Source organism: Dasypus novemcinctus, chromosome 12 (genome assembly GCF_030445035.2).
Source record: "Dasypus novemcinctus isolate mDasNov1 chromosome 12, mDasNov1.1.hap2, whole genome shotgun sequence".
Classification (NCBI taxonomy): Eukaryota; Metazoa; Chordata; class Mammalia; order Cingulata; family Dasypodidae; genus Dasypus; species Dasypus novemcinctus.
In genome coordinates this window covers 99,869,412-99,890,447 of record NC_080684.1, presented here as the reverse complement: position 1 = coordinate 99,890,447, position 21,036 = coordinate 99,869,412, and the positions used below count along the sequence as shown (strand labels likewise).

The window sequence follows — 21,036 nt, the reverse complement described above, 5'->3', positions numbered from 1 at the left end:
TCGTCAAGGTCTCAGCCTGTCAGGGAAGGGCACAGGTCCCCGGGGCCTGGAGGGTGGCCGTTAGGAGCACAAAGTAGGTCCCCGGGAGCGACCTGGACCCAGCTGCCCTGTGACACCTGCCCGCTGCAGTCGGGCAGGAAGAATCCTCCTCCCTGCTCAGCAAGGCTCAGGGCGGCCAGGGCGGGTGAACCTGTCCATCCCAGGGCCCGGCTGGCAACAAACACGCTGTGAATGTTTCTGCAAGTTCTAGAGGCAAAAGCTGACCCCAGAGGGCAATCCCCAAGAGTGACCTGCACCTGTTGGGAGCAGGCCACAAGCCTTGCACTCGGCCCGGGGTGGAATCCAGCTAGCCTCTCCTGAGTTCCAGGACTCTGTGCTTTCTCTGTCCCTCAGGGAAAACGCCACTTCCCGTGCAAGGTGTTGAGGGTTGGATTAACGAAAGGAAAGAACAGGCACAGCACCTCTCTCTCCACAACGTTAATCCCTCCTAACAGAAATCCCTTTTATCTGCAAATGCTACTCACCTTTTTCTAAGAGCTTTCTCAGGGTCTTGCATTAGATTCTCAGAGCCATCTTGTGAAAGTAGGCAAGGATGGCCCCCATTTTACGGATAGGGAAACGGAGGCCCAGCAAGGTCAGATGATTTGCCCAGGGCTACCCACTGAGCGAGGAGGGGGTGAGCGAGACCGCTGCCCAGCAGACCTGGCTTCACTATCCACAAAATGAGGAGGTTGTGAAAAGGGCCCAGCTTTTATTTTCTAACTCACTGGGAAATATTCATCCTGAGTTCCAGGGACCCAAAGGGCCGGATTTTAGGGCTTTCTCCACAAAGGAGCAGAGCCAGTCTTCCCTCCGCTCCAAAGGACTCTATTACCTCAAGGCTGAGGCTGAGCACCACCCCGGGTCTACCGGGGCCTCCTCCCTCACTGAAAGGAAGAGGAACTGAACTTTCCAGACTGCCCTGGGCTCTCTGGGCCGGGCCTGTGCAGTCCAGTCAGGCCCTTCTGGATGACTGTGGCCAACACCCTTGGGGACCCCCGGAGTAGGGACTCAGGATGCTTGTCCTGGCCGAGGCCCCCTGCACACAGCAAGCTTGGAGGCAGGCAGGCAGCCCGCCAGACAAACCACCACCACCAAAGCAAGGCCAACAGACAAACGGAGGGTAGAGGGCAGCGGCTCCTCTTGCCCTCACAGGAGGAAGCGGGCACAGCCCCACCAGGGAGAAGCAACTCCTCACTGAACACCACACTTCCCTCCCCTGCTCTGGGAAAAAGGGAAGGAGCAGTTACTTTCCAGAATAATTAACAGGTATGTGATCTTGAAGCAGGCTAGTGAGACAGGGAATCAATCGATGGATCTGGAACCTGGCAGAGAGTTCCGTGGACATGAGTAACCCCCAAGATGGCTGCTGGAGGAACCCCACCCCCAAGATTCTACCATTCAGTACAAAGACTTCTTCTGGAAGCCAGGAGAAGCCCCGGATATTTCCTAAGGAGTCTGTCATTGGGCCCTCCCAGGAATTGATGGGTGGGGTGATCAATCAAAACAGCAAACAGCTGGAACCCCTCCCCTGCCATCAGCAAAGGGGTGGAATAATTAACTGTTCAGAAAGCAGCAAGGCCTGAACGAGCTCTCATGCTCTGCTCTCTCGCCTCTGGGCCTGTCCTGCCCTCTGCGCACCACGCTCGCCATTTTTCCTCTGCCACGTAGCCACGCAAGTAAACCTAGGGATTTATAACCTATAATGGGGAATTGTAGCTTGTAAATCAGCCCGCTGTATCACTTTTCAACCCCTTCCTCTCTATCTGGGACCCCTGCTCTGTTATTTTCTCCCATTTCCCTTCCCTCCCTACCTGAATAAATTACTGGCCTAACTCACCCGGCGTGCTCTTGAAATTCATTTCTGCAGCAGAGCCAAGAATCTAAATAAAATCCGGTAACAATACTGGAGACTGGAGACCGAGGTTTTATCCTCCCCACTTTACAGACCAGGAGCCTCCAGAGGGAAGTAATTTCCTGGAGGGAGGGGACACAGCTGGTAAGTGGCAAGATCTGGATGGAAACCAAGACCTCCCAACTTCAGGACCTGTTTTCTGTGCTTGACATGGAGCTGTGTCTCCACTGCTTAGGTATTCTAGCTCCCGGGATCCGAGATTGAGCATTAAGGAGCAAGGCTCAGAAGCCAGTAGCCAAAGCGCCAGGGATTTGACACGGATGCTCAGTCAGGCTGGGCAAGACTCTGGAAGGAGGAGAGGCACTCACTCCCTGAATTGCAGCTGCACCATCATCCACCAGCCTTCATGAGACAGGGGCTCTGAAACTGCCCATTGCCTCAGTCACGTGCAGAGAGGGAGGAGGGCTGGGCCCAGGGGACACTGCATGGGGCCTCTGCGCCCCTGGGTTGCCCTGTGATGCCTCCTTTTGCTCTGCATTCACCAGGGGGACTGGAGGGTAGGGGTGTGAGCCAGCTGGGGTGGGGATGGGGGAGAGATGTGCTCTGTGCACTTAAGGCAGGCTTCTAAAAGGCAGCCTAGAGGCTCCTGGACAAAGTCAACTGGTCCACAGAGCTGGAAGGGGAGCAGAACAGGGGAAGGAGGGATGTGGGGAGGCACCGGGAGCCGGTTGAAAATTGGGACCAGCTCTCAAACGTGGTGGTAAGACGGCTAATGAATATATTCTCAGACTCTCAGATTTCATGAACCAGAAACATTTTTATATACATAAACTTCTGTATGTGCTTGCTTCATCTCTACCTCCCATGCCGGCAAAGTGCCTGGCAGGGGAGAGGGAAGGTGTCTGATACTATTTGCTGAACGAGGAAAGCACCAATTGAGCCTAATGGGGGCCGTATTCAGTGGCCAGGCCGCCATCCGCACAGCCAGTCTCACCGTGAGGTAACCTGACTCCAAGACTCTGCCACACCTCCTGGGCATCTGTGTTGCGGCTGCTCATGCCCCATCAGCTGCCCACAAGCTCTGACCAGGCCTGCTAACCCCTTCCAGCCATGCCTCCTGCTCCAGAGCTGTTTCCCAGATCTCTCTGACCCACCTCTCCCCAGTCCCCCCCAGTCTAGAGCATTCTTCTCTCTGTTGCCAGCTTGATACAATGGGGATTAAAGTTCCCTGGGTAAGTACAATTCAATGGGGGGACTCCTCTTGTCACTTCCTTCTCTAGATGAATGGACAGTTTTCAGTCATATAAACAACTAATGGACTGCCTGTGACAGTGCAGGCACCACTGGGGCTCTGCAAATGAAACTAAGGGCAGTAAGATAGACTCTGCCCTCCCAAAGCTTCCAATTCAGGAGGAAGAAAAGGGTTGTCCCAAAGCTAGCCATGTTCTAGGCACATAAAGTGGGATGAGCAAGGACTCACGTCTGAGAACAAAAATCATTTCTGGGGAAGCGGACTTGGCCCAGTGGTTAGGGCATCCGTCTACCACATGGGAGGTCTGCAGTTCAAACCCCAGGCCTCCTTGACCCGTGTGGAGCTGGCCCACGTGCAGTGCTGATGCACGCAAGGAGTGCCCTGCCATGCAGGGGTGTCCCCACAGCCCCACACAGAAGGAGTGCGCCCCGTAAGGAGAGCCACCCAGGGCGAAAGTGCAGCCTGCCCAGGAATGGCGCCACACCCACGGAGAACTGACACAGCAAGATGACGCAACAAAAAGAAACACAGATTCCCAGTGCCACTGATAAGGATAGAAGCCATCACAGAAGAACACACAGCGAATGGCCACAGAGAGCAGACAACTGGGGGGGAGGGGGAAGGGGAGAGAAATAAATAAAAAAGAAATCTTTAAAAAAAAAAATCATTTCTGGATCAAGAACTTGAAGGGCCAAGAAAGAGTGGCATCTGAGTCGGGCCTTGAAGGAAAGGGGATGGCCAAGGAATGGCCTGGCTCCTCTCTCCACTCTCTCCCTCCTCAACCAGGCAAGGAGCAGCTCCTATTAACAGTAGCTACTAGTCTAGCAACTTCCTTCTCCTGGGTCGTTTTTATAATCTTTGCAGGATCATTGGTAATCCTGTTCAAGGATCTAGAGAAGCTCTCTAATCTCCTTGTCCTTGGTTTAAAATAGACAATTATTTCACCCTTCTGGACCTGAGGGCTCCTCTGTGCAATAGAGATAAAACCCTGTCTTACACAGTTACCCGGTGCAAAGGAAATGGGGTGGTTTGTGGGAAACCACAAACAGCTGGATAGCAGATGTATTTGGGCGAGGGGCCCAGGAATGCAGGGGTCAAGGGTCAATCTTTGTGGTGGGGGCCAGTAAGTTTTCCTCTGTTTTTGAAGCACAAGGCAATCCTCTCTAAACCTACCCAGCAGCTTCAAAAATGGATGCCGCTGAGCACGAGGGAAGCTGGCGCAATCTCATCCTTCCTGCTGAGCTTGGATGTGCTCCTGGACAGGTCCTCAGCATCCCAGTGCTTCCCTAACCCAGCTCAGGGCCTGGGTTAGTGTCCCTCCTGCCACACCTTCTGTCAAGCAATCATCACGCTGGATTATAATGCTGGTTGAGCGGACTACTCAGCTGTGTACGAGCAGAGAGTGTTTTACAGTCTGTTTTCTACTAAGGTGCTCTGTACACTATAGGCCTCAAAATACCTGTCAAATGGCCAAATGGAAGCACTGTCCTTCCAACTCATTAGCCCATCTAAGTTGCAAATGTTTAGTTCTCCTACTCTGGCTCTGTAAGTTAGAACCAAGAGCTCCCCACACAGTAGGTCTACTCCCTGGCAGTTGCAATGATCCCCGCAGCCCAAACATCAGTGATGAGCCTTGGTCTTTTCTGCCAGCATGGGTCAGGCCAGCAGCCCTTTTCCGGATCCCTGAAGCCACCCTTTCTGCCTATAGTTTAAGCAGACAAACTACACCATTTGGTGACACTGAAATAAGCAGATAACTCAAGGGGAAAAAATGAAACAGAGATGGGGAACCCCACCTCACATGCAAACACAGCAGAATGTCTGAATGCTGGTTCCCAGGCACAGCCTGGGAAGGACTTCACGCCTTTTCCTGAGGCCAGAAAGAAGATAAAGTGACCTCCTCAAAGGGCGTCCTCCCACCCCACATGGTTCCATCGCCTCCCGTCTGGGCTGTTTTCTCACTGGCCACCACCCTCTGGCCCTCCCCGATCCATATGTTTTAAGTGTCCCCATAAATAGGCTCCTATTTCCTTGCTCCATCCCTCACTGGTCTGCAGGAGGGCAAGGCACAGAACTCCCTCTGAGCCTTAGTTTCCCCGCTGTGTCTCAGGAATAAAAATGACAGCACCCCACATGGCTCTGCTGAGGATGAAACAAACTAAAATGCGATGTGGCACATAGAGCCCCATGCTCTGCCCCACCCGGCCTCCCAGTCAGCCAGACCAACTGGAAACAAAGGAAACTCCCTCCCTCAGGGTGAAAAGGAAGGAGACTCTAATTCAACGGCCGCAGAAGGCTACTTGCCAATTGGACTTGCAAGGGTGGAGGGACAAGTTGTGGAGGTTCAAGGGCATCATCTTCAGAGCAGACATTAAGGATCTGGGTTCTGGGAAGCGGACTTGGCCCAGTGGTTAGGGCGTCCGCCTACCACATGGGAGGTCCACAGTTCAAACTCCGGGCCTCCTTGACCCGTGCAGAGCTGGCCCGTGTGCAGTGCTGATGTGTGCAAAGAGTGCCCTGCCACGCGTAGGGGAGCCCCACGCGCAAGGAGCGCGCCCCGTAAGGAGAGCTGCCTAGTGCAAAAGAAAGTGCAGCCTGCCCAGGAATGGTGCCGCACACACGGAGAGCTGACACAACAAGATGACGCAACCAAAAGAAACAGATTCCCGTGCCGCTGACAACAACAGAAGTGGACAAAGAACACGCAGCAAATAGACACAGAGAACAGACAACTGGGGCGGGTCGGGGGGGGGGGGGGGAGAGGGGAGAAATAAATAAATAAATAAATCTTAAAAAATAAGGATCTGGGTTCTAGTTCCAAGTCATCCTGTAACCAACAACGTGACCTCTGGGCACTCCCCTTTCCTTCTCACCTGTGAAAAAGGATCTCTGTCCTACCTACTTTGCCAATTCTTTGAGAAGAAGGTACAGACTGAAGGGCAGTGATTAACAGCGGCGGAACGTGGGTCCGGAGCGCCTGGGAGTTGGGTGGGCACAGACAGGGTCAGAAGCTGCTTCTTCCGTGGGGGTGGTCACCTGCCTTGGGCCAGTTTTAGGACCCCCACATCAGGCTCCACATAGTACTCAGCTCCCACCAGGACAATCTTGCCTCCTGTCAATCGAACCTGCTTGCTTTTCTGGAGCAAACATCTCACTCCTGCTCCGGAATTTCTTTATTGAGAAACTGCCCATTCCAGTTTGCTTCTCTCTTCCCGTCCAACTCTGCACTCACCTCTCTCAGGAAGCCTTCCCAGATTAGGCACGCCCAGCTTCAAAAACTGTTTTCCTTCCAGCAGAGTCCCCAGCTTTAGTGTGAGCCCTTGGATGACAAGAGGCCACAGCTCATATCCTTTTTCTGGCTAGTGCCTGACCCACAGCAGGCACTCCGGAATCAACTACTGGTTAAATAGGTACACAATGGATTGGTTCACAGTTCAAGTTGCTGCATTAAATATTTAAGGAGAACAAACACCCCACAACACAAGAGAGCCCTGTCATCCCACATGGGACCAGAGCCCCAGTGGGCAGGGCCCAGTCCCTCCACTGTTGTCACAGGTACACAACCTGAGATGACCAAGCAGTTTCATGCAATCTCTTTGGCTGAATCCTGCTGCCCCAGACTTCAGACAGCGGGGCAGGGTACGCAGTGGGGAAAGAGCAAGAGCTTTGGCATTTCGATCTTCACCTGGCCACTGACTAGCTATGTGTGACCTTAGGCAAGTCACTTTACTGTTCTGAATCCTGATATCCTTTTCTCTAAAAATAAGGGAAACGCGCATCCCACCGGGTTGCTATGGAAAGCGAATGGGAAAATGCAGGTAAATCATTAGCACAGTGGGTAGCACATATTAAGTGCTAAATAAATTGAGGCTTTGTTAGTATTACACAAGAGACCCCAGCTGCAGCCTATGGCCCATTACTGCCACCCACCTTCCTTTTCCCTCTGTGTTCAAACTTGCTTTTTGCTTTTGCAGAATGCAGTATACAAAGAAAGCTCAGTCAGACTAGGAGGAACTGCTTAGAGAGGCAGTATGGAAATATGGACAGTGAAAAGTTAACCCTTCTTTTGGCTACTGGTCTAGTCAAAAACCAAGATCGCCCCTTTGAGGGAGATGAGCCCACCACTGGTCTTTCTAGGTTAATCTTCCCTTCTCAGGCTCTGTCAGTCTCTACACTCCCTGAAGGGATTAGAATGGTGACCTCAAACCACTCTTGTTTTATAGCCTGCATTGGGCATCAAAAACTGTTGGTGTTTCGTGTTTTGTTTTGTTTTTAAACAAATCTCAGCGCAGGGGAGCTAGATTTAGCAAATGAAAATACAGGACACTGTTAAATTTGAATTTCAGATGTCCATTTGGGACATACAGATACTGAAAAATTCAGTTCATCTGAAATTCTAATTTAATTGGGTGTCCTGTATTTTAACTGGAAATCCTACCCAGGTACCTCGACCCAAGAGCACCGAGTAAAGCTTAAAATCTTGCCCCTGCCCCACAGCCTCCAGGCCCAGTGGGGCCAGTATTCTAACCAGCCACCTGGAAGCGCTTCCTCCTTCCAATGCTCAAGCGGGTGGAAGCGGTACTTGGGAGCTTTCCTCAGAGCTGTGGGTCGCCTTTTCAAAGTGCCCAGAAGAGTGTGAGGAGCACAGTCAGTGCTCGAAACACATCCCCTCCTTCTTTCCAGGCTGCTCGAGCCCCAGGGCTGGGTAGAGGCCAGGCCTGAATGTGAGGGGGCCAGGCTAGCCTTGACAGGGGCAGGTCACTTCCCCCACTCCCGCGGGGCTGTTTACAGATGAAAGGAGAACAGGGCCCCTGATGTGCTTTGCAAATCACTGGCCACGCCTCTGAGCGGTCCACTTTACCACAGGGCCCCACCGGCCTCTCCCTTCCCTTGGGAGAAGGAAGCGACAGGGAACCGGTGGCGCCCCTGGTCGCTGTAATAAAGACGGCGACCATCGGTCCGGCATCTCCCAATGTGCCAACCACGCTCACGTCCATCCTCTGGGGCTTCCCTACAGACCCAGGAGGGAATGGGTTCTGGGCCTATTTCCAGAGGGCCGTCAGGCCCAGCCTCTGAGGTGCGGGCTGCGGTGGGAGCCGGGCCCCCGCGACCTACCTTCTGGGCCTGCTGGACCATCTGCCTGACCACCTGCTTCAGATGGGGCGCCTTCTCCTCCTTGGGGGGGTGGGTGAAGAGGGTGACGCGGCTCACTCCACGGAAGAAGCCGGTGTCGGTCCAGCCGAGGTCCAGCGGGGGCACTTCGGTGTCGGAGCGATCGGGCCAGTAGGCCAGGGACTCGCCAGGGTCGTCCAGGGCGGGCGCCGGGGCCTTGGCCTTGGCCTTGGCCTTGCCCCGGGCGGCGGGGGCTGCGTCCTCGTAAGGGCTCCAGGCGGCGCGGAGGGCCTGGCGCTCCGGGCTGGAGAGGAAGTCCCGCAGGCGCTCCCGCCTGACCCGCTCGCGGTAGGCCTGCTCGCCGCCGCCCAGCAGCGCCTCCAGCGCGGCCCGCCGCCGCTCGCAGTAGTAGAAGGCGGCCTGCGCCTCCGTCACCCGCTCGTTCACGTGCGCCTCGTCCAGGCAGCCCAGCTGCGACTCGGCCATGGCGCCCGGGCCGCGCGCCCCGACCCCGGCCCGCGCCGCCGCGCTCCCGCCGCCGCACCTGCCGCGGCCGCGGGGCGGGGCTCGTTACCTGGCCGCGAGGTCGGCCTCGGCCCGCCCCGCGCCCGCGCGCAGGCCAATCCGCGCGGCCCCGAGCGCGGGCGCGGCCGTCGGGCGGGGAGCGGGGCGCCCTCGGCTGGCGGGCAGCCAGGGTGGGGCTCCCTCCGCGGCCGGGCCGACCTGGGGTCAGGAGCTCCCGAGCGGAAAGAAGCTGGGAGCCGGGCCCCACGCGGCCGCACGCGCCGCCTCTGGCCCACGCCGCCTCCCCGCCCTTCGATGCGGACCCAGGTTGGCGACAGAACCCTTCCCGCCGCGGGGTCCAGCCAGTCCCGTCGCGCGGGCTCGCTCATGTGCCCGGCAGGTTGGGTCCCGAGCACGTGTTCGGGCCCGGGCGCCTCTCGGAAGGCGGACCTGAGCACCCCCAGGCGAGGGTCTGAGCGAGCTCCACCGGCCACCTGCTGCTGGGCGGGCTTGTGACGGCTGGGGAGGGGGCGGTGGGCGTGTGAGAGCGAAATGCTAATGAACCCAGCTCCCCACCCACGCGACCCAGTTCTGCGACTCGTCGCTCCAGGCCGCCAGGGGTTGTCAATCCAACACCTTCACCGCTATAAAAATTTCTTTTAAAAAAAGCCACCCAAACACAGAAAGGGTGTAAGAGCAGCGGTGGATTGTTTCCCCTATTTTAATTTGTGTGTGTGTGTGTGTGTGTTTAGGCAAGATAGGCTGCCAGAGGCCTGATGAGTATGTTAGCGATTCAAAATCTCTATTTGAGCTCAAGGAAGGCAGCAGCGCGCGCACACACACACACAGCAGCGGCGGCAGCTCTGCTGTTTCCCATCGGATTAAATACAATTTCCTTCGTCATTAACATATTATTTTCTTAATGTGCTGCTGTACAAGTTGATTCTGCACATTCAAAATATTTTCAGATCATAGCAACCAAAGGTTCACATTTCTCTCATTTTATAGCACAGCATCTTAGAGCTGGAACGAGCCTTAGAAATTCGCCCGGTCCCCTCATTTTACAGATGAGGAAATTGAGGCCTCGCAGCATCGTGTTGGCCGACAGCAAGGATGAGGAGAGGCAGGGCTGGGGACTGCCAAGTTCTTTAAGTTCCGGGGAGCTTTCCCTGGCATCAACACCCCCTTTGCCTTCTCTTCCTTTCCTGTGAAACGATGGAAATGATTGAGGACCTGCTTTTAACCTCAGGGAATTTGAAGAGGTCCCCTAACATTTCTGAGCCTTCCTTTGATGGACTGGAAAAATCAGAGGGTTGGATTTGCAAATACCTGCAAATCTGGGGACAATAGTCAGTCTGGCATCCTATGTGAGACCAATACGTGGGTGCCCCCACGTCACCTGTGTGCTTTGCCACCCTTGGAAATTGGAAGGCCTCACTCTGAGTTACACTCCCCTCTTCGGTCTAGAGCAAGTATTAATACGTCTGTAGATGGGAGAGCGTTTAGTTTGTTTCCTAACAAGTTGAGGCCTTTGAGGCCCTACAAGGTGCCAGGCACTGGGGCCCTCGGGTCACAGAGAAGCTGAGGGCAGTGGGAAGAACAAACACGCACAGAGGAGGATAACACAATGGTGATGAAAGTGTTTGATAAATACAATCGGAAATGCTTTGGGAGCAAACTGGCCCAACAAACATTTGCTCCTTGTCTACTCTGTGCCAGGCACATGGGAGGAGCTAAGTTCCTATTTGTTAAAGAATGACTCAGCAGCGGATGGGAGCTTCAGGGAAGGCGAAGTTTTTGCTTGATGGGTATAGAGTGTAAATGAAAAATAAAAAAATACTACACCATTAAAAAAAATGAATTAGGGCCAAGAGAAAGGCTTGTGCAGGGTGCCTGGGGACGCTGGTGGAAGGTTCAGTTAACCTCTCCAATGGGATGTGGATGAGAAGGGACTTGCCTGGCAGGAAAGAAGTGGAACCTAGAGGATGAGAAGGATGAGAGGGATTTAAGGGGGTGGGGGGGAGGGAAGGAAGACATTCCAGGTGCAGGGGGTTGAGTTTGAGTCTGGCCATGGAAGCAAGCTGGCATCAGACACACGTGCATTCAGTTCTAGATACTTAACCTTTCAGAGTCTTAGTGTCTTCATCTGTAAAATGGGATAATAATGTTGGCCTCCCTGGTTGTTGTAGGGGTGTATTAGTCAGGGTTCTCTAGGGAAACAGAATCAACAAGAGATATCTGTCAATGGTATGCAATTCTATCCGATTCTCTCACGCAGCCGTGGGGATGCACAAGTCCAGGTTCTGCAGGCAGGCTGCAACCAGGGGCTGCAATGAAAGTCCAGTGAAGGTTCTTGATGAGTCCTGGGAGATGTTGGCTTTCCAAAGACAAGTTGGGAAATTCTCTCTCAATGCTGGAATCACTTCCCCTTTTAAGGCATTCAACTGATTGGGTTAAGCATCACTGCTGATGGCAATCTCCCTGATTGATGTAATTATAACCAGCTAGCTATGATTAACCCTGCAGTAAAGTCAATGGTGACTAAAGTCCATAAATGCCCTTGTATTACAGTTAGTCCAGTGCTTGCTTGACCAAACAACTGGGCACAATTACCTGGTTGAGTTGACACAATAGCCTAACCATCACAGGGGGCTAAATGAGATCACATATTCAATTTAATTAGCACAGTCTGAATGGTAGAAAGTGATTTATGGCTGCACTTCTAAACCTTTATTATGCGTAATAATCACCTGGGGAAGGGTCTTGTTAAAATGCGGATTCCAACTCCATAGGTTAAGAGTAGGACCTGAGATTCTGCATTTCTAATAAGCTCCCACGAGATGCTGGCCAAGCTGGGCTACAGATTGCCTAATCAGGGTTTAGGAGGCTGTCAGACAGTCCTGAAATGGAATTTGGTCTCTTTGGTATTAGCTGTGTATCCCTGGGAAAGTTACTTCTCCTTTCTAAGCCCTGATTTCATCATCAGTGAAATGGACACAATGATAAGTCCTACCTCACAGGGTGTTTGTGAGAAGGGGAATAATTAACAGATATAAACTGTTTATCAGAGTGTCTGGCACAGCATTGCTATCAGAAAAAGGAGGGAAGTTTGGGCCCAGACTGTATCCTGTAGCTAAAGGGGACCCAGCGAGGTCTATTATGAAGAGGACTGAAATGATCATTGAAAAATAGCAGCAATTACTGTATATCAGGCATTGTGCTAAATACTTTAGGTATATGTGGCAGTTTGAGATTATTTATGAATTCCAAAAAGACAGATTATGTGTGTAAATTGGTCTGTTCCTCTGGGAGTGATAACCCTTTGATTGTATTAGATTCAGCTGAGACATCTGATTAAATTTTGTTAAGATTAGGGCTTTGATTCAACCCCATCATTAGAGTCCCAGCCCCCAGTGGGCTGATAAAACAGACTCTCACACGGAAATAGATTCACAAAGCAGATACACAAAGGAAGAGGGTAGTTTCCATAGACTTAGAAGAGGATCCTGTGGCCCTGGGAAGAGAGTTGAGCCATTTGCCTGATAGTTTACAGCTGTCCTTGTGAAGAGACCAAAGCAGCTGAGCCCAGAAAGAAATGAGCACTGGGGAGAAAGATGAGCCCTTTGCCAGCCTACAGCTGAGACTGGAAGAAGCTGGACTCACAGAGCCTTAAGAGGGAAGAGGAAAGCTAAACCCCCGCAGATGTTGCCTGACATCTTGCTTTAACACGTGGCAACAGACTTTGAGAAAGTACCTCTTATGGGTACCTAGAGTTGGACTCATTAGGACCTTGTTTATAAAAGCCAACAGAGTTCTGGTACTTTGCATCAGCACCCCTTTGGCTGACTAATACAGTATACTTTACATGAATTATGTAATCCTATTAGAAAAATTATTCTTATTCTCATTTTAGAGGAGAAGTTCCATAGTTCACCCTAGGTCACCCAGCTGGTAAGTCAAGAGTTGGATTCAAACCCAGAAGGACTGACTCCAGAGCCTGCTGCTTACCCACTTCCCTGTATTGTCCCAGTTGAGAATGCTAAAAAGGGACATTAGAAAGTGAAAGGAATTGTTCATTCAGCAAACATTTGCTGAATGCCTAGCACTGTGCCAGGGGTTAAAAAAACATGCATTCATTGAGCAAGACTTACTGATCCCTACTGTGTGCAAAGTCTTGTTCTAGGCACTGGGGGTGCAGTTCTGAACAAAAGCAAGCCCTGCACGGAGGAGCTTCACTGAAGCGGAATGGCTAAGGCATGGCTTTGGTGCTCAAGGTGCACAAATATTATGCAACACAAGTTGGGATTGAACAGCAGGTTAGAAGCACTGAACATTGGAAAAGATCTTTCCTAGATCCACTTGATGTGAAACACACTGGGGTCTTTTTGTCACATTAGCCTTTGCATACCAATGACATATTTGTTCAACCAATGATTTTGAGCTAGATAGCAGGCTTGGCATTGAGAATAAAAATGAGGAGTCAGACCTGGGGGCCAGCTGCCCTGGTGGCTTGGGAGTTAGATACCCACAGCCATCTTTACACAGCAGGGTGATAAGTGAGACAATGACAGGTGGGGAGAGGGTGCAGGCTATGGAGGTATTTTTACATACAATTATCTAATTTGACCTGGGGAGGTGGGAGCAAATCTGTTGAGGTAGGCGGAGATAGGGATTATTATGATGTGCTCTAGATGAGTAAAATGAGGCGAAGGGAGGTGAGATGGCCTGTTCAAGGTCATCAGCGGGCAAGTGCAAATGCTGGGACAGAATCCACTCAGCCTGACCCAGGCTTCCCCCGCTACCACACAGCCAAATCCTCCGTGCATTATTGCTGAAATTTTTGGGAAAGCTTTACCACCTGGGAAACGGATTTTTTTTTTTTTTTTTTTAAGGCTCAGACCTATAGATTAGGCCCAGACCCATAGATTAGGCCAAGCAACTTCGTGTCTGGGGACATTCCAGGTGGCGGTGACGCCCTGGGAAAGCCCCTGTCCTCTGCTGGTCTTCTGGTCCTTGACCTGGAGTTTCCCTGAGCTGGTTGGGGCCGGATCGCAGTTACTCTACCCACCTTGGAGGCCACCTTGCCCAAGATGACTGCGTGCCTTCCTGAGAAATCGTGCCTCCTCCCTCCTGCCTCCTGCCTCCTCCCCCCCCCTCCCACCTCTGGCCTCCCTCCTGCCCCCTCCCTCCTCCCTTCTCCCTCCTGCCTCCTTTCCCCTCCCTCCTCCCCCTCCCTCCTCTAGCTTCCCTCCTGCCTCCTGCCTCCTTTCCCCTCCCTCCTCCCCCTCCCTCCTCTTCCTTCCCCCTCCCTCCTCCCCGCTCCCTCCTCTGGCCTCCCTCCTGCCTCCTCCCTCCTCCCTTTTCCCTCCTGCCTCCTCCCCCCTCCTTCCTCCCCCTCCCTCCTCTTCCTTCCCCCTCCCTCCTCCCCGCTCCCTCCTCTGGCCTCCCTCCTGGATACTTGGCTCTAATTCACCTTCTCCTCACTGGCTGCAGGCTGCAGGCTGCGCCTTCAGTGAAGATATGACACCTTATAGTTAACATTAATTGTAGCTGCGTTCATCCCCGGCACACATCTGTTTTCCCAGGCCCTCCTGTGTAATTTGAGTCCCTAAATAGCCCACCTCATGATATATTCTTAGATAAGGTTCCCGGGGTGACTTCTTCCCTCTGTAGCAGTTTGTGCCATGAGCGCCTGCTACACGGCTTTGAGGGAGCTGCCGCTTCTGTAGACCCCTGGCTAGCTGCTTTTTCCAGGAGAGGGGAGAGACTGAGGGCCGGTGGTTACAGCCGCATGGGGGCGGCAGGGAGGGAGTAGACCCCAGCTCCCAACAAACCGAGCAACTTCACCTGCGACCACCCAGGCCAGGGTTCACCTGCCAGTTTGTAACGTACCCGAGGCTGTCATCTACTCATTCAATAACTTTTTCCCGAGCACTTATTGTGTAAGAGAAACTGGGAACTTTATTGTATCTACAGCCCTGGAAGCTTCTAGGCTCACTCTCCCCTAACCACTTTGCAACTGCGCCTGCTTTTCCTGGTTTTCCTTCACCTCCCTGCCACTCCTTAGTTTCCTTCACCCATACCTTAAGAGTGACTGTTGGGAATCGGACTTGGCCCAAAGGAAAGGGCGTGAGCCTACCACATGGGAAGTCCAAGGTTCAGACCCCGGGCCTCCTTGACCCGTGTGGAGCTGGCCCATGCACAGTGCTGATGCGCGCAAGGAGTGCCCTGCCACGCAGGGGTGTCCCCCGCATAGGGTGTGTGCCCCGTACAGAACGCTGACACAACAAGATGATGCAATAAAAAGAAACACAGATTCCTGGTGCCGCTGATAAGGATAGAAGCGGTCACAGAAGAACACACAGCGAGTGGACACAGAGAGCAGACAACTGGGGCGGGGGGAAGGGGAGGAAAAAAAAAAAGAAAGGGCGACTGCTCCTCAGGGCTCATCCTTGACCTCTTTCACATCTCACAGGCTCAGTTGGCAATCTTGCTCCCAGTTGCCCCGTGACTCTCGCTTCTATCTCAGTGCCAGAACTCTCTTCTCAGCCACATACCAGTTTCCCAGGCTGCCGGCTGGTCACCTCTGCTTAGATGTCCCACAGGCACCTCCAATGTAACATGCCCCAAGCAGAACCCTCCACCCCCTTCTCCTCTGTCCCCCACGCCTACTATTCCTCTGAAATGACACCAGCATCCTCCTGGTTGCCCGGGTGGAAAACACAGACTCGTTTTGACTCATCACCGCCACCAGGCCTGACCAGACCAGAACTGTCCCTTCCCAAGGGGCTTCACCCCCAGAGTCAGAGGGTAGCACAGCCATTAGCACACACGTTGCCCCCACCATTTGATTACGTTTCCCAGGGTCAGTGACTACAGGTTGTTTGCCGCCTCCCACCCATAGTTTCTAGCCCAGAAAGGGTGCAATAATTTTTTTTTAAAGGAGGTACTGGGGATTGAACCCAGGACCTTGTACATGGGAAGCAGGTGTTCAACCACTGAGCTACATCCACTCCCCAATGAGAGTTGGTTTTTTCGTTTGTTTTGTTTTGTATTTAGGAACCAGGAATCGAACCCAGGACCTCATATGTGGGAAGCAGGTGCTCAACCACTCGAGCTACATCTGTTCCCCAGTAAATATTTATTGGACTGAATGACTTTTTAACTTAAAAATCTCCACATCACTGCTCTGCCTGACTTTTTTTGGATTGAATTTTGAGAATTATTCTCAGTGAAAATAAGCATTCTGTTAGCAACATATATGGAGAACGGTGTTGTAGGGGATTTAAGAAAAAAACATGGACCTCCCTCATCCTACTCAAAAGCAATGGGAAATCAAAGGGGTTTCCAAAGCTCTTCTGTCTCCCCAACTGTCTAGCTCTCTCTTGAAGCCAGGGTGGAGGTAGGAATTCTACATTATTTCAGTCCAGGTGAATACATTCTGAGGCTTTACAAATATTGACTTGAGGTTAACAGTGTAAGTTAGGGATTATCATCCATAAACAACTATTTAATTTGTAGAGAATTCAGGTTCAACAAGTGTTTTCTGAGCACTCCCTAGGCACCAGGCAGCCTGCTAGGGGCTTTCCATACATTAGTCATTTCATCCTCACATTTAATTCAACCCCTCATGTGCTATTTGAAAAAGCTGAGTCTCAGAGAGGTTTAGCAACCTGACCAGTGTCACACAGCTAAGAATTCAAAGCCAGGCCTACCTGCCACCAAATCCATGGGACCCAAGGACCAGGTGGGTTAACATTAGAGTGGCACTGTCCAAGACATTTGCTACTAGCCACTGTGGCAATTTAAATTTAACTTAATTAAAGAAAAAGTTAAAATTCAGTTACATTCAAGCTCAGCCTAGAATTCCGTGATTCAAGAACTTCCATAATGCAACCTGCATTTCTGGCCAGTCCCTTTCCTGCATTCCTGAAACACACACACGTACATATTAACACACATATCCGTTCTTGTGGGATGAAGCACACAGGTTCTGGCACTGCTGGAACTGAGATGTGTCTAAAATGCATTTAGGGAAGCGGATTTGGCTCGATGGATAGAGCGTCTGCCTACCACATGGGAGGTCCAGGGTTCAAACCCCGGGCCTCCTTGACCTGTGTGCAGCTGGTACATGCGCAGTGCTGATGCGCGCAAGGAGTGCCCTGCCATGCAGGGTGTCCCCCGCGTAGGGGAGCCACATGCACAAGGAGTGCGCCCCGTAGGGAGAGCTGCCCAGCGCGAAAGAAAGTGCAGCCTGCCCAGGAATGGCGTTGCACACACGGAGAGCTGACACAACAAGATGACGCAACAAAAAGAAACACAGATTCAAGGTGCTGCTGACAAGAATACAAGCAGACAGAGAAGGACACACAGCAAATGGACACAGAGAGCAGACAATGGCGGGGGGAAGGGGGTGGGGAAGAGGAGAGAAATAAAAAAAAAAGCTTAAATAAAATAAAACGCATTTAGACTACCTTTAGAGCTGCTTGGACCCCCCCAGCTAAGGGACCTGGCTGGAACGGTGTATTACTGTGTCTGCTCATCCCTGTCCTTGGGGGCTGAGAGGCCCTGAGTGCACAGGCACCCCTAGTGCAAGGCCAGAGGAGGGTCAGCAGAGGGAGGGGCTGCTCCAGGCCAAGGGCAGTATCACAGACGACTTTGCGACATAGGTGGCACTGTCCCTGCCTTGCAAGGTGGCCAGGATTCCGACATACGTAAGTAGAAAGGGGGAGGGGCCTGCATGAGCAAAATCACCAAAGCCGCAAAATGCAGAGCGAGGCCCAGGAGTTAGAGGAGCGCGGGTTCCTGCCTCCACCCCACGCCCCGACCCTGGGAGGCATTCTGAGCGCCGAGCAGGGGTGGCAGGGGGATGCCTTCCTAGCAGGGAGAACCTGATGGGGGTGGGGTCATGCAAAGTAGTGGAGAGCCTGGAGGCAGGAAGACCCCCCAGAGGAAGTGGGGGGGGGAACGGGGGTGGCCCCTGGGATGCTGTGGACCCCTGCCTGGCCTGGCGCTCTCCCTTCGAGAACCCCCGGGTTGTTGGGCGACACCAGCAGCACTTTATCCCTTTGTTAAAGGGGAGCCATCGCCAGGGAGCAGGCCTGCAGGGCAGAGGGAGCCGAGTCTCCCAAAGGCGCAGGCCGGGTTAATCCATCAGCAGATTATCAGTGTGTGGAGAGGTAGAGAAGCTCACCCGCAGGCGCACTGAATACAGGACAGGCGAGTTTCACCCAGAGAGGAGGCCTTTGCGGCTACACGTCGCTGGGGTGGGGCGGAGGCCGCTTCTGCCAAGAGGGAAGGTGGACTGGAGTGGGTGTGGCGGTGGAGGACCTGGCCGTGGAGGGCAGAGAGGTCGAAAGAGATCAGGGGCCTCGGGGTAGACTTGGGTTCCTCCTCGGTCTGGCTTGGGATGGTGGTCATCTCTGCCGTTGCTTGGCCCGGGACAAAGAAAGAAGGAAGATGGACGTTTCATCACGTACCCACCCCTGGCTTGGCCCTTCCCAAGTAGTTTCTGTAAAATCTGCTTCTTGTGATCCGGCTGTGGTCCCTGTTCTCTAGAGTAGCTCAGAGGGGACGAGGCACATGTCCAAGCTCACACACAGAGTACGTGGCAGAGCTGGGACTGGGGTCCACGTGTGTCTGGCTCAAAGCCTGTGCCCTTTCACTTTTCTACACTGCCCGGAGGAAAGAGCAGGGAATAGTGAGAAGGGAAGCGAGGGGGGAGGGAACTGGGGATGTACGACTCTAGGATGGGGCTTTCTCTACTGGCCGGGGACATTCTAGCTCTAAACTGCCCAGATCACAGGTGGCAGTTGAGAAAGGGATACCACTGGACCCCTCACCCCAAGCCCCCAGTGGCCTCGCTCCCTAAGTGCCTCCAAGCAGGGGCACCTCGGCTGTGGAGCAGCGGTGGGGAGCGTTCCCTGATACGACCCAGCATCCCCGGGCGCTCCGGGGCCTGCCTCGGCCTGCCGTGTGTGGATGGCGGTGAGGAGGGCTCCGAACTGGCCAAGGCTGCGCCCTGGACCCTGGAGGCAGGGTCTGAGGAGGAAGGGGGAGGACGGCCCAGCTCCTGGGGGTGGGATGGGGTCCGGCCTTTCTGGGGCCACAGGAGCCACCTGTGACAATGGGCGTCCGGATGCAGCCAGCAGCATCCGGGGCTCTGGCACGAGGTCCCAGGAGAGCTGAGGAATGAAGGTCAAGGGTGGGGGGGCGTCCAGCTGCCTTTAGTATCTGGAGAGCCAGCGGGGCAGCTGGCAGTCTGTGTTAGGAAACTTGGGCAGCAGGACGCTGGATTCTGGGAAGGGGGTTGGCAAGAGCAGGTGGGGAGAGGAAGCTGGGTGGTCAGAGGTCCCAGCAGCTGGGCCTGGACTGAGCTCTCACTGCAGGAGCTGGGAAAGGAGATGCGGGCCAGATCTCAGAACCAAGGGCCAGCTCACCCAGAGGCCCACCCTGTGGGAGTCAGGGTTGGCTCCAGCAACCTTGGACGTGGCCCCAGCCGGGCTGAAGGGCCAACAGAGCCCAGAAGCAGGTGGGCCGCTGTACATGTGCTCACGCTTTAGCCAGCCAGGTGCGTTTAGGGGCCCACACTGCAGTTTACTCCTTTCAAAGTCTGTTGGAGGAGGACCTAGGGAACCCCCAGGGGCTCGTGAATATCGATTTCACAAGCTAAATTTCTGCCAAGGGAAGGGAGAATCTCCGCAACTTTTATTGTCCTAACGTAACACAGGCTTGCTCAATTCTCGAATGTTTTTAAAGACTAATAACTCAATCCATTTCTTTTCCATACCCAGCTTGAGTCACTCCTCACCTGGGGAGGTGGTGGGGTCTGAGAATCAGTCTTTATTTAGTTTATGCCATCTGCATGCATCAGAGGTTTAAAGCAAGGAGAGGCCCAGCCCCTCCTTCATTTTCCCGATGAGGAGACTGAGGGCCCAGGGGGGCCAAGAGACTTCCTAAGGTCCAGTGGCTCGGAGAGAGTGAGGACCAGGGCCCAGGCTCCTGGCTCGCAGGCCACGCTCCCTCCCCCCTGCACCCGCTGCCTCACTGCCTCGTCTGGACTTGCCATGGTAACTGAGCCTCCTCCAGCGTGGGAAGCAGAGGCTGCGTCGCGGTTACCTAGCAACTCCCCATAACCAGGTCAGAGCAGGGGAAGTGAGACACCACGCTCGGCAGACACAGCCTGCCCTGGGGAATTCAGAGCCACGTCAGAATGTGGCCACAAACGACCCCGAAGAGAGCTAGCCCTGGAAGCCCTGTTGGGGGGAGGCTCATGCCAGGATCAGCGAGTTGCTGGAAACATGGCACAGAACCGCCTGGTGGAGGCCTCGGGCCCAGCAGCAGCCGCAGGGCCTTCCTCCACATGGGCTGGGTTGGGTTCCTCTGAACAGCACCGCACCTGCTCAGACTTGCTGGCTTAGCCTTTATGCGGGAATCCGGAGAGAAAGGTGAAGAAAGCGTGTGTGTGTGTGTGTGTGTGTGTGTGTGTGTGTGTGTGTGTCCAGGTAGGCATTTCAGCCAGAGCGGGGAAAGTTGGGGGAGCAGTGCTCCCTCTCTCTGCCTTCTCGTTCCTTAATCCTCCCAAGAAGCATTTATGGAATGACCTGGTCATAAAATATGGGACTCTTCCTCCAGTATTCCCTGAGGACTGGGTCTTGACACCCATCCCCCACCCCACCCGCTTCTCCCTTGTGGGCACAGCCCTGCCTGGGTTCCCAGGTTCTGCCTCCCGCAGGGACCCGGGCAGGCGGGCAAGCCGGTCTCTAGCCCCAGAAGGTGACTCCTGAGCTGTCTGAGCTTCTCACGGTGGCGACCCCGTCATTGCCAAAAAGACTGGTTTAGGAATGGCAGGTGACCCAGTCATTGCCAAGGGGACTGAGAGCGTGACTGCCGAGGGCCTTCTGGGAAAGGTTTTACTGCTAATTAAAAGTGGGGGGGAATGGCCCTCTTCAGTGGACATTGTCGTGTCTGCATGCGATGCCTGGAACTGCAACAGCCACTGAGAAGTGACACCAGGGACACTCAGAGTAAATGGCTGTTTAAATTTAAATTAAGTTAAATGAAATAAAATTTAAAATTCAACGTCTCAATTGCTCTAGCCACATTTCAAGGTCTTGAGAGCCACATGTGGCCAGCGGCTCCTGTGTTGGCCAGCACAGATAGAGAATGTTTCTCCATGGACGGTGCTGGACAGAGAAGGTCATCCCAGACTGGAGGACCAAATGCAGAAGGCCCTGCAGACTAAGACAGCATGGCTCATTCTGGGGACAACAAA

At 53.6% G+C, this 21,036-nt stretch overlaps 1 protein-coding gene across 1 annotated transcript in view; it reads right to left on the bottom strand.

Annotated features, from left to right (window-relative positions):
- FAM83F (family with sequence similarity 83 member F) overlaps positions 1-8,784 on the bottom strand; it is a 35,530-nt gene extending 26,746 nt beyond the window's left edge. The window contains exon 1 of the mRNA XM_004447829.4: positions 8,262-8,784. Within this exon, the coding sequence (XP_004447886.1) occupies positions 8,262-8,744 (483 nt within the window). The 5' untranslated portion in view covers positions 8,745-8,784. The remainder of the gene's footprint in view (positions 1-8,261) is intronic.
- Positions 8,785-21,036: the final 12,252 nt, after the last annotated feature.